Source organism: Aythya fuligula, chromosome 1 (assembly GCF_009819795.1).
Source record: "Aythya fuligula isolate bAytFul2 chromosome 1, bAytFul2.pri, whole genome shotgun sequence".
NCBI lineage: Eukaryota > Metazoa > Chordata > Aves > Anseriformes > Anatidae > Aythya > Aythya fuligula.
The window spans coordinates 941,040-953,123 of record NC_045559.1 but is presented as its reverse complement, the minus strand read 5'-3'; the positions used below and the strand labels follow the sequence as shown (position 1 = coordinate 953,123).

The following is a 12,084-nucleotide window of genomic DNA, read 5'->3' as shown; positions in this document are numbered from 1 at the left end:
GGGTGCCACTTGCTGTGGGATGGGGTACGTTGGGGTGGGATGGGGTTGAGGGGGGACAGGGGACACCCGGCTCTGCAATTCCTACAGCGCAGCTCCCTCTAGTGTCACAGCCGCCCTCCGGACGTGCCACCGCGCAGGGACAGCACCCAGGAGGCAAGGTCACCGCTGCGCAAGGACGGCGCCGGCGGGGAGGGTCCCCAGGGCCGTGCAGGGGCAGAAGCCACGAGGAGGGTCCCCAGAGTGCAGGGACAGCACCCACAGGGGGACAAACCCCTGTCCCTTGTCCCGCAGGCAGCCCGGGGCCAAGCCCTGCAGCTCACTGCTCGCGGCTGAGGCGGCGGCTGGTGAAGCACCGGCAGCCAGCCCGAAAGCTCCTCCTGGCCTAATTATTCCTAATATCCAATTCATCAGCCTCGCAGGGGATGATCGTGCTCCTCTGGAGCTGCTGCCAGCGGTGATCCTGCCCAGGGCTTGTCACACTGCCACGCCAGGCCAGGTGAACAGCAGGCACCAGGAGGGCGGGCGGCTGCTCCCTGCCACGGCAGGGCAGGGAGAGCCCCATCCCCGTGTCCCCGTCCCCATCCCTGTGCCCCAGGAGGGGTGGCAGTGGGTTCAGGGGGGGCACAGCGTGTGCTCAGCCCCGGGGCCAAGCTGGGGCGGGTGCTCGGGGGGTTTGGGGGGCGAGGACCACGCGTGAGTGGCTTTGGGGTGGCAGGGCTCCCCGGGCTCTCCGCCGCAAGCGCACGCAGCGCGGCGCCAGCCCACCCCGTTTGATCTCCCCGGCAGGAGACAGCTCTCCGAAGTCGCTAATTCCCTGCCGGGGTGGGGTTTAAAAGTATATTAAAAAGGGGGTGGGAAAGGAGGAATTTTGCCGCAAAGATTGATGCTGACAGCCAGCCGTGAGAAGGCAAGGGCACGCCACCGCATGCGGGGCTGTCACTTCAGATCAGAACGCACCGCCAACCTCGAGGGACTGTTTTGATCATTAACGGAAAGGGTTTTTTTCGTCGCTTTACTCCATCAAATTAATCTGAAGTGAAAAACGTGGAGCTGACAAAGGAAATATTTATAAAGCAGACCAGGCGACATCAAAGGCAACGGGGCGCTGGAGCCCCAGCGCCGCGCTGCAAGGTGATCGGGGGCTTTCACGGGGGAGGCTGCCCCCACCCGCAGCCAAGAGGCTTTCTGCTGCTATTTCGGGGGGTCACTGGCTCCCGACCAGCCTCTTCGGGAACCGCTGGCACTTGGCTGCTCTCCTGCCTTGCTCGTTCTGCTGCTGAAAGCGGTCCAAGCGCAGCAGGAGGAGCGCGGCTCCCGCAGCGAGGCTGCGCCGCCGCCTGCCTCCCTTGGGGCTGATCCTGCGCCCACCCCTGCGGGCACAGCGCCCGGTGGAACCCCGTGCTGATGGCTGTGAGAAAGGCAGGACCCTCCTCCTCCTCCTCCTCCTCCTCCTCCTCCTCGTTCTCCTCCTTCCCAGCACTGCCAGGACACGGCGGTGCCCTTCGGCACGTGGCTCGCAAGCAGAATTTGGGAGAAAAAACGCAGCCAAGCAGGGCCGGGTGGGGGAGCCCTGACCCGGTGCTGCCAGGGACACGATTTTCTTCCACCCCAGCCGAACCGGGACACGGCACCGGCTTGGCATGGTAGCAAGAAGGGGCTGGAGCTTGGCACGGGGCTCAGCAGTGCCGGCACGGCGCTCTGCCACCTCCCTGCATCCAGCACCGCCGCCTCGCCCTGCACAGCAAGCACCCAGCACTGCTCCTCCCGGGCTCTGGGCACGTTGGAGCCTCCCCCGGCCATCAGAGCACCCACAGGTGCCAGTCCTTGCCCACCAGGGCATCCCCCTGCAACCACGGCTCCTGCCCTTCATCCAGGGCCATCCCACAGCTGAGGAGCACGAGGCTGCTGCCTGCAGGGCTCAAAAGCCCCCAGCTGGGCAGGAAGGTGCAAGCACTGCTGCTGCTGCTGCTGCTGCTGCTCCAGGTGCTGGCACGAGGCTGTTTCCATTTCAGAGACCTGAGCTCTCTTCACAAGCCCCAGCAACATCCTCGCAGCCGCTTTCGAGCACGGCAAGTGACAGACTTCCCATTATAAAAGTCTCGCAAGCTGCTATTTTTTTTTTTTTTTAATATATAAACAGGGCTCTGAAATGGAAAGATGCAATTAGGCATGGAAATAGTCCTCAATGAGCAGCAGTGAGCAGCCTCGCTATGAAGGAAATTGATTTTATTTGACCATTTTATGAGCGTTTGAAAATTGCATCCTGAGCATGTGCTTCAGTAGTTAAGTGCACATTATATTCTTCATTCCCCCGAACTGCTCTAAACCAGCCTCGAAAAATATGCCAGGGAAACAAAGGAAAAGATGAGATTCTGCAGGTACACAGCCCTCCTGGATAACCAGAACACGCCACGGCACCAGGGAGGCAGCAGGGCTGAGGCACGAGGATGCTCCAGCTTTGGGTGCCCCCGGCAATTTGCTGCGTGGAGCTGATCCTGCTGACCCCAGAACCACGGCACCGACCCCCCCCTGGTCAACTGGAGCCCCCCAGCACCACCCACACCGAGGGTGGGCGAGGACCTCGCCGCCGGCCCCAGCCCCTCTCCGTACCTTCTTCCCGATGAGCTTCTTGCGCAGGAACTCCCGGGCCTCGAACATGTAGGGGATGTCGTAGAGGGGCCTCAGCTTCCTGTTCTTGTCCTGCAGGAGGGGCAGAAAGGGGCACAGAGGTCACGGGGAGCTCCCAAAACCCCCCCGTGGAGCTGCAGCATCGCGGTGCGCTCCCCTTCCCAAATAGACCCCCAGCACCCATGGGTGCTTTGGGAGGGCGCAGACAGCAGATGGGGGGGTCACACTGACCGAGTGGGGCACGCCAAGCATGGCTGCAGCCACGGGGCTGCCAAAAACCCCTCAGCCCTGATTTAGAAACCACGAGCACCCCAAAACCCAGCACACCCCAAACGCCGCACACAGCCGCGGCCCCTTCCCCTGCTCGCCACCTCCCGCCCAGGAGAGGGGGACCCGAAACGAGGAGAGCTCGGTAATTAACAAAGCTGGCAAGCTGGGTGCGCGGCCTCTGCTCACGCAGCTTCCTGCACAAAAGTTGCTCATTAGAGGAGCTCATTACTGGCCCTGATTAATGGCACTTGCGGGATGAGGACGCCAAGGGATGCGGAGGGCATCCCGTTGCTCGCTGCCCACCGGCGGCTCGGGGTAAATCGCGGTGATGAAACCCCTCCAAAGGCTGAGCCCGAGGGCAGTTCTCCAGCAGAAACAGCAGCGGGGATTTGAGCAGCAACAGCGGGGCCGGGCACATCCCACGGGGGGCAAAAAGGGCCGGGGAAGGCAGGGCTGAGCCGAGCCGCTGCGGGGATTTATTTGCAGGGCACGGCCCCATCGTGCCACTCATCAGGGTCTGCAGCAGCAAATCCGGGGATCTGTACCAGGTAAGAGGCACGAGCAGCTACACGAGGTGCCTCTGGGATCTGGGCTGTGAGCAGCCAACACCTCGCTCGCAGACTGGGGGCGTTGTGCGGGGGGTGAGGGAGGTGCAACGCACCCAAAACCTGCTGGAGGGGGCTCAAAGCACGGCACGCGGCTGCTTTTGGGTCGGTTTTTAGGTTCACCCTGGGATTTCCAAGCCCCCGGACTTGCACCACACCTGCCCCATGGCAGAAAAATCCCCGGTGCCAGCAGTTCCCCGAGGGCTGCGGGTCCCTCCTGCCCCCAGCACCGCGAGCACCCAACGTGGGCACCTGGAGAGGGCGAGGGTGGGCGCACGGTGACGTCCCTGCGTGTCCCCAGCAACCCAGATCTGGGGACTGATGAGCTCCTGGACCAGATACGGTGCCCCCAGACCCACTGCCCTAAGGGGCTCGTCCCCCACGGGCTGTGCCACCACCATTCTTTTAAAAAACTCGCTTTAAAAGCCATCGTGCTGCTGGGCTCCGTCTCCGGAGGGCCGCGGTGGCAGCTCCCCCTCGGGAGCTTCCCTGCTCGTGTCTGTGATTGTGGACAAGCTCTGTGTCTGTGATTTTGGACAAACCGCTCGTGTCTGTGATTTCGGACACTTTGTGCTTCGCCGCACAGGCTGCAGGCACAGCGAGAGCTCGCAGACACAAAATGTGCCACTGGTTTTCATGATCCTCATGTAAGAGGGGTTCTCCCCAGAGACTGCCGAACTGCACCTTCAGCCTGAGACCTCAGCCAGCCGCGGCTCAATGCAACACCCACGACAGAGGCACCGAGTCTACGGCGCTTTCCCCAGGGATTTCAGCAGCAGTGGGAACGTTGGAAGGCTTGGAGGAGAGCTGCAGCACTCACAGGGCAGCTGCGGGTGCTCTCCTGCTCCAGAAGTTTCGCAATTGCAGCAAAAAACCCAAAACCACCACTCCTCACGACTCACACTGCCATGGGAGCAGCCACCGTGTGCCGTGCCAGCGTTTGGTGCAGCCCCGAGGAGCTGCCCACGGCTGCAGCAGGTGGAGGAGCCCTGAGCTGAGCACCACGTTTGCACCGCAGCCAAAGGAAGAGCCGGGGCTGCTCTCCCTCGGATGGGCACGATGTGAGGACTGGAGACGAGGCAGAGATTCAGCAGCAGCTGAAAGCGAGGGATGTTGGTGCTGGGAACGTCGCCCACCGCCCAGCCTGCAGCACGAGGCGAGGAGCAGCACCCTGGTGCTGGAGGCAGGCGCTGCTCCCACCTGCACAGTGCCACCGAGCCCTGCTGCTGTGCCCGGGGAGCACCCAGCACCACCGTCCTGAGGCTTGACAGGACTCCTGGACCCGACACCAGTGCTCGGCACAGCACCACAGAGGCTGGGTTGGCTGCCACCAGCTCGAGGGTGATCAGGGCTGCGCTGCCAGGAGTGGAGCAGCCCCCAGCTGGTGCCTCCAAATGTCCCCACTGCTGCCTGCGCCGCTGCCAGGTGGCCCTCGGCACGGAGCCGGAGCCAGCACCAGTGCCAGCACCCCAGGGTGGGCTCCTGCTGGGCATGGAAACCCACAACCAGCTCTGGGCAGGGTTTCATCTCTTGAAACAAGAGCTCCCTGCAGCGTGACGGGGACCCATCAGGCAGGGCAAAGGGAGGAGCTGGGTGCTGCTACCTGGTGGCCCCGGTAAACCCATACAGCAGCAGGGCTTGGCTCAGCACAACCAGTTGTCCCCAGTTGTCCCTGTGCCCACAGGTGACACCGTGCCCAGGTTCTGTTCGTGGCACAGCCGGAGCTCAGCCATGGCACAGAGCTGGAGGGTGCACACCACAGGGCATGGGGGCTGCGAGCTGCTGCCCTCCCTCGATGGACCCTCACCGGAGCACGGTCAGGCTGCAAATCCATCAGCCCCCGGATCTGCTGCCCCTTGCCCCACGCCTGCTGCTCCTGCCTCTGCCCCTGCGGCTCCCTCGGTGCCTGGATAGCAAAAAGCCATCCTGACGGCGGCGCTGGGGCCCCGTCCTGTGCCCGCAGCAGCCCGGGGCAGAGCCAGCGTGGCGCAGCCTCGGTGCCCAGCCAGGGGAAGCAAAGGGAGGAGAAAATTGAAAGGAACGAGATAAGGCAGAAGCAGCAGGAAATGAAGGAAATGAATCAGATGGGAGAGGGAGCAGGCGAACAAAGCCACCACGGCGATTTCGCTCCACGTCCTCCCATAATGAATGAGGCTTTGATGGAGTTTATGAACTCCCAGGCACCGCTCGCAGGCTGCTCGCTGGACCTGCTCCCTCCCCGTGCCGCTCAGCGCAGCCACCGGTGCTGGAGACGGTGGGATCCTGCGAGGGCATCCCGCAGCCAGCAGCCAGCGGTGCCAAACCCATCCCGCAGGACACCCCTGCTCCACGCAGAGGCTGAAAACCCCTTTGCAGGTGCAGCGAGGACAGGACCCGCACCTCGCAGGGCACGGGGTCAGCAGAGGCAGGATTTCTTCCCAAAAGGAGCTCTGATGCCCAGCTGGGGGAGGCCGGCACAGACCCGTGATGTAGGACGCTGCACCATGGCCCAGGGGGGGTTTTGCTGCGCTCAGCAGCTTTTCTAGCACAGCGGGGGCTTTCTCCTCGCCCCCACCTGTACAAAGCCAGGTGAGGGCACGGGCATCGTAAGGCCACGTTGCTGGAGAGGCTGGCTGGTGGCTGGAGGAAAAATCAGCCACCCTGCACGGGGAGCACGGCCCCTGCCACGAGGAGTGCTGGCACTGCCGGCACCGAGCCCCGAGCGCAGCACGCGGCGGCAGGATGCGTTATTCACACCGCTCCCCTCCCTGGGGACGGAGGCGTTTCCTCCACTTGCCTGGTGCCAGAAAAATTCCCAGCCCCGCGCCAGAGCTGGAGTCGAGCCGCGTGATGAATCCCACGGCGCTCGCAGCGGGGTCTGCGCGGAGCTGCTGTGTCCCCCCCTCCTCTCCAAACAGCCCCCGGGCATCCCCGGCAGCACAAAGCCGGCCTCGTCCCCTCGCAGCGGGGCCGGGCTGCTCCCCGCCGAGCAGCAGGGCTGACTGAGTCCTCATTTCACAGCCCAGCGCTGCAGAGCAGCAGAAGGCAGCAGCAGCCATTGCCCTGCTGAAAAATCACCGCGTGGGGACGGGGAGACAGCACCAGGGGCCGGGGAGCCGGGCGGGGGATGCTGCGGGGATGCTGCTCCGCCGTGCCTCCCACCCGCATCCCGGCACATCGGGCTGTGCAGCGGGAGGGCTCGAGGGCTTGTCTCGGTCCTGGGGCACTGAGAGACACCAAGGGACACCCAGGGACACCGAGGGGCACCGAGGGACAGCCAGGGGCACGCAGGGACAGCGAGGGGCAGCGAGGAGCCGCGCGCCCGCGCAGCCGCGGCCGCTCGCGGGCGGTGAGGAGCGCGCAGGAGCTGCTGCTGACCTCCCCCTCCACCCCTTCCCAATTACATCCTAACAAACGCGGCGCGCAAAGCCAGCTTCCATTTACTGATTGCTGCCTGCTGCCAAATATTGATTCTTTTTCAAGCGGAGCGGTGGCCCAGACGGAGCCGTGTGCTGCCCACAGAATAAAGGGCCGGCTGCGGCGGCGTGCGGCGCCCTGCGCCTCTCTGGGCGCTGGTGACTTGAAGCATCTCGTGGGAGATGCCTGCGGCACGGCACAAGAGACCCACCAGTGCAGCCAAAATCCCAGGGCAGCTGCTCAGGGGCAGTGACTTTGCAGGGCTCAGGAGAGCCCTGGGAGCGCTGCGTGCCCCAGGGGTCACCTCCCTGCTCTCCGCTCCCCTAAGTGGAAAGGAGTCAGGAGCCCCGAGGTGAGGAGGAGCTGGAGCCAAGCCCCCGCACACCCAAACCCACCCGCTCCTCCCTGCAAAGCCAGCGGCTGCCTGCTGCTCCCTGGCTCCATCCAAGCAGCTCCAGGACATCCACCTTGGAGGCTCCCGGGTGGCCCAGGGCACCCTTGGCTCAGCGCACGGGCGGCTGCCGTCCACGCGCCTCTGCAAAAGAGGATGGCAAAGGGGATGTGGGCAGTGGGACGTGATGGGATGCGGGTGGTGGGATGCAAAGGGATGCAGGGAGTGGGATGTGATGGGTTGTGGGGGTCGGGATGCACAGGGACGCCAGCAGAGCCATGCAGAAAGCTGCCAGCAGCAGGATGTGCACCGCGGGCCGCTCCTGAACTCCAACAAGGTCACAGCGAAGCTTCAAAGCAAATAACACTGCTCTGGCTCCTAGCTGCTGCTTTGCACAGGCAAAGCCCTGTGCAAACACCAATTAATCCTCACTAACGAACTCCAAATTTATTGCTTGTTTAAGTGTCTATCTGGCACAGGCTGTTAAGTTCCTAATCCCGTCCAAGACGGCGTTTGGGAAGGGGAGGAGCGAGGACGGGGCTGTCGGGAGCGAGCAGCGAAGCCTGGCACAGCCCCGGCAGCGCCCGGCCCGCAGCGCAGCGCCGCGGGGGCTTGGCCCGCCAGCTCCGATTAAAATCAGCCACGAAGTGACCTGATGGCAGCTCCGCAGCCTCCGCACGAGGAGGGCTCAGGACTCACCAGCAAAGACGCCTGAGCTCTGCTTGTAGGGGGGTGACAGCCTGGGATCCCGGGGGTTGCGCCCTCCAGCCCGCCCGGAGCGTGGCCGGCGGGGAGCAAGAGCTCCCGGAGGGCTCCTCCACTCGCCACTTAACCAAGGATTTCCAGGGCTTGGGTAAAACATCGCCGCTGCATTAATGAGGAGTGGGGAAAAGCCGGCCCTGGAAGCAGCGCTCAAGTGCTTAAAAGCCTCTTCTGCAAACGCAGCTGCCGCTCTCCACGGAATTGCACAAAAGCAAACGTTTGCCTTAAAAGAAAAGAAAAAGCAGTGACCTTGGAGAGACATGCGGGGCTGCAGCCACGCTAATCCGGGACACCAAGCCCTGATAATCCGGGACACCCACCCCAGGCCCTGCCGTGATGTGCTGGGAGCCACCGCTGGGCCAGGATGTGCTGCTGAACTGGGAACCACCAGTGCACTGGGAGCCATCACCACACCAGGAGCCACTGGCACACTGGGAGCCACCGCTGCACTGGGAGCCACTGGCACACTGGGAGCCACACCATGCCATGCCATGCCACGCCGTGCCAGAAGCCACCACGGCACTGTGCTGGCCAAGGAGGGGCTGGGTGTCCCCCACGGCCACGTCTTGGTGACGCTGATGAAAAATGCAAACCCTCCCGCAATTCCCAGAACAACTAAAACGCAACGATCTGTGCCGGGAGTCGGATAATAGAAACGTTTAAGTGTCCAATACATATCGCCCTTAAACGCTACCCTGTCAGCCACCATTAAATACCGTTTTGCTGGCCTGTAAAAATGGGATTTCATATCGGAGGGGAAGTGGCCCAGTAGATCATTCTGGGAAGCCGTTCAAGAACTTGGACACACGTTTGAGGTTTTGCAAATAAACATTAAAAATCAATATAAAAGCAAGGACGCTAACTAAATTCTACGACCATCAAACATCCAGCAATTACGGCCACATATAAAGATATTGCTTTTTTTAAACCACTTTTCCAGCCAAGAGCTTGAACCGCAGCAGCACGCCCGTGAGCTGCCCCGCTGTCTGCACGCGGCGAGGGCTTCCACGTCCTCCCCGATCCCACAAAGCCGGGCGCCGAGTGGTGACATTTCGGGGTCTGGGCGCAAGGTGCTGTCTGCAGAAAAGCTGCCAAGCCCTGGAAAAGCTGCAGGAGGCGAGGGGAAAAAGAGGTTTTGGGAAGAGCTGTCAGAGCACAGCTCCAGGCGAGCGGCACTTCTGGCTCGGGCACCCTCCCCGCAGCACCAGACCCCCGCGATCCCGCGGCACAGCGCACGCCAATAGGCAGCCCTGGCTCTCCTGGCTGCCAGGGGAAAGGCATCAGGCATGCAGGAAAGGAAAATAATAAAAAAAAAAAGGCTTATTAGCCTTATTTAATTAAAGGTGTGCGGCAAGGAAGTCATTTTATTATTGAGCAAGTCGATGCATCGAGCGTCATCGCTGGAGTTTCTGGAGAAGGGGAGGGGGTCAGCTGCTCGCCCACACTCCTGGAAGAGAAGAATTTTAAACTGGAAATCAATAGCAGCGTGCTGCTGCTCGCAGATCTGTGCCAAGGAAGCCAGGAAAAAAAAACAGTTTCTTGTTTAAAATGAAGCATGGGGTGCTCTGAAAGCGGGTCCGAGCTGCACTGCCCTGGGGATGTGCACCCTGCACGGGGCCATGAGCGCAGGGGGACGGCACCCCCGGCCCCTCCACCTCAAACCACTCACGTGTGGCTCTAAACACGCAGCAGGGCAAGTGAATTACGGCCCTCTTGTCAAATTAAAATCATTACACTGCACAGCAGCCAATTAGAGGCTATTTTCAGGAAGGCAGCGGCCCGTATCTGCCGCGAAGGATGGCGCCCTGCAACAGGAGGCGGCTGAACACAAAGCGCCCGCGGCTCCTCGCTGCCCTCCAGGGCTTGGGGCTCCCCGTGCCCAAATCCCTCAGCCCAGGACGGTGGAAACCCACCCGGCACGGAGCAGGCAGCATCACCATCCTCGGTTTGGGATGGCCACAAACCAGGCAGGTTTCTTTGTACCTGCACCCCCGAGCAGCGACGTCCTGGCACGGAGCTGCCTGCCCCGCGTGGGACATGGGATGTGGATGTGGTGGGTGCCAGAAAACCAAAAAGGTCAAGGAAGAAAAACACACGGAGCTGTGTGCACCCCGTGCCCAGGCACAGCGCCCCCATTTCCGACCTATTCCTCTTTTCCTGAAGCACTCAGGTGCCCTCCTGGTGCCTCCACGACCGAAGGGAACCCCAAGCTGCCCCCCTTCTCACCCCAGCCGTTCCTACAAGGCAGCCCCCAGGGCAGAGCACCCCTGCAAGGCCACAAGCTGCTGGCAGCTCCCCGACCCAGGGCGATCAGCCGCACTAATGACAGAGCCACAAATCCCGAGCCTGCATCCGCTGCCGGCTCAGCTTTGCACAGGGGAGCACGGCCACGGGCACCCGGTGCGCCCCAGGGCATCACGGCGTGCGTCACGGTGCGCCTGCAAGGGGGGCAGGATGTGACCCCCCCCGGGGTGCAGGGCTCCCTCCTGCAGGCAGGGAAATCCTTGGAGCAGCAGCGTGGGGGGTGCATGAAAAAAAATCCTCGAGTGCCCCCATGCTCAGCGCTGGGAGGTGGGGAGAGAAGCGCGGCACAGCAGCGGCCACAGCCCTCCCGCCCCCGCGCGCAGCCTCGGCTGAACCCGGCACGCTCGGCTGGCGGGGACGTGCCGACACCACATCCATCAGCGGGGACGGCGAGGTGGTGACAGCGGACACGGCGCCGCGCTCCCTGCTGCCGGTACAAGCGTGTCCGACACCGGGGCTCGGCCACGGGGCTTTTTAAAGAGGTGACTGCAGCCAGCGAGGAAAAAAAAAAAGCACGCTGCTGCTGCCGAGCCTCCGGGGAGGGAGAGGCTTTTCCCTGCCAGAGGCTCTGCACCGCCTCGAGGCTTTGTCTGCAAGGACGCGGAGGCGTGCGCTGGGTTTGACAGCACACGTGAGGACGCGGGGGCAGCACAAGCACCAGCAGCGCTGCCCCAGTGCCTCGGCCACGGGCAGGGATGGCACCGGGAGCAGCAGTGGCTCCAGGAACACGGTGCCAAGGCACCTGCAGTCCTGCAGCACTGGCAGCCGGGACACAAGGACAAGGGGCTCCTCCTGAAACAAGCGGCGCTTTGCTCCGGTGTCCCCTGCCTGCGCCAGCGGTGCCGGTCCCTGGGCGCGCGGCGTCGAGTGCCGCTTCCAGCTCCTCAAGCACCTCGCGCTGAGCCCTGCCTGCTCTTCTGGAGAAGTGCTCTCGGCGCCTGGATTGCCGGCGAAGCAGCTCCTCTCGGAGCAGCTCCACTCGGTGCCAAGGCGGCACGTGCCCTGGAACACTTCAGAGGAACGATAACCGCGGGGCGGCCGCGGCTGAGGCGCAGAGGCAGGGTTTGAAGCGGCGATAAGGGAGAGAGCGCGCGCCGAGAGCCCCCGTGGGATGGGATTTAAAAAGCGCTGGCACCAGCTCGGCTCCTCGAGCAGCAGCACGAGTCCCACGGTGCCAGCACGGAGGGGTGGCTGTCCCCCAACCCCAGCATTTTGGGGTGCCACCACCGCCAGCAGCTGGCGGTGACCCCAGGGGGCTGCGCAGAGCAGAATTGGCGCAGCAGCCGGCTGCTGATGAGCCTGGTGAGCAGAGGCAGCCCCGGCTGTGGCTCTTTTCCTGCTGGTCTCAGAGAGGTGAGGGGAAGATCAAAGCATCTCGGTGGATATTCCTTCAGTTAACGAGAACAGCCAGAGTTACAACCCTAAGAGGATTAGCCGCAAGCAGCCATTCTGGCAGCTCCGTAATACTCAAAGGCTTCAGGGCAAAAGGGCACCTCTAAACTAATGGGGGTCAGGGAGAAGCCTCTCCCCGGGTGCCCGTTATCCCCCGGGCTGCAGGAGGGCAGGCAGGAGGCTCGGGGAGCCCCGGAGCATCGCTTACAGAGCAGGAGGCAGCGGGGTGGGCGCTGCAGCCGGGAAGCCCCATCCCAAAGCTGCCCCAAAGTAGCCCAAAGGCTACTCCCCTCTCTGTGCCGGGCACCCCGGGGGTGTCCACGCTCCTCCCTGGTG

General features: G+C 63.0%; 1 protein-coding gene across 1 annotated transcript in view; it reads right to left on the bottom strand.

The window, feature by feature from the left end:
* SND1 (staphylococcal nuclease and tudor domain containing 1) overlaps window positions 1-12,084 on the bottom strand; it is an 85,145-nt gene that overhangs the window by 39,327 nt on the left and 33,734 nt on the right. Inside the window, exon 11 of the mRNA XM_032197171.1 lies at window positions 2,611-2,700. Coding sequence (XP_032053062.1) covers window positions 2,611-2,700 — 90 coding nt within the window. The remainder of the gene's footprint in view (window positions 1-2,610; window positions 2,701-12,084) is intronic.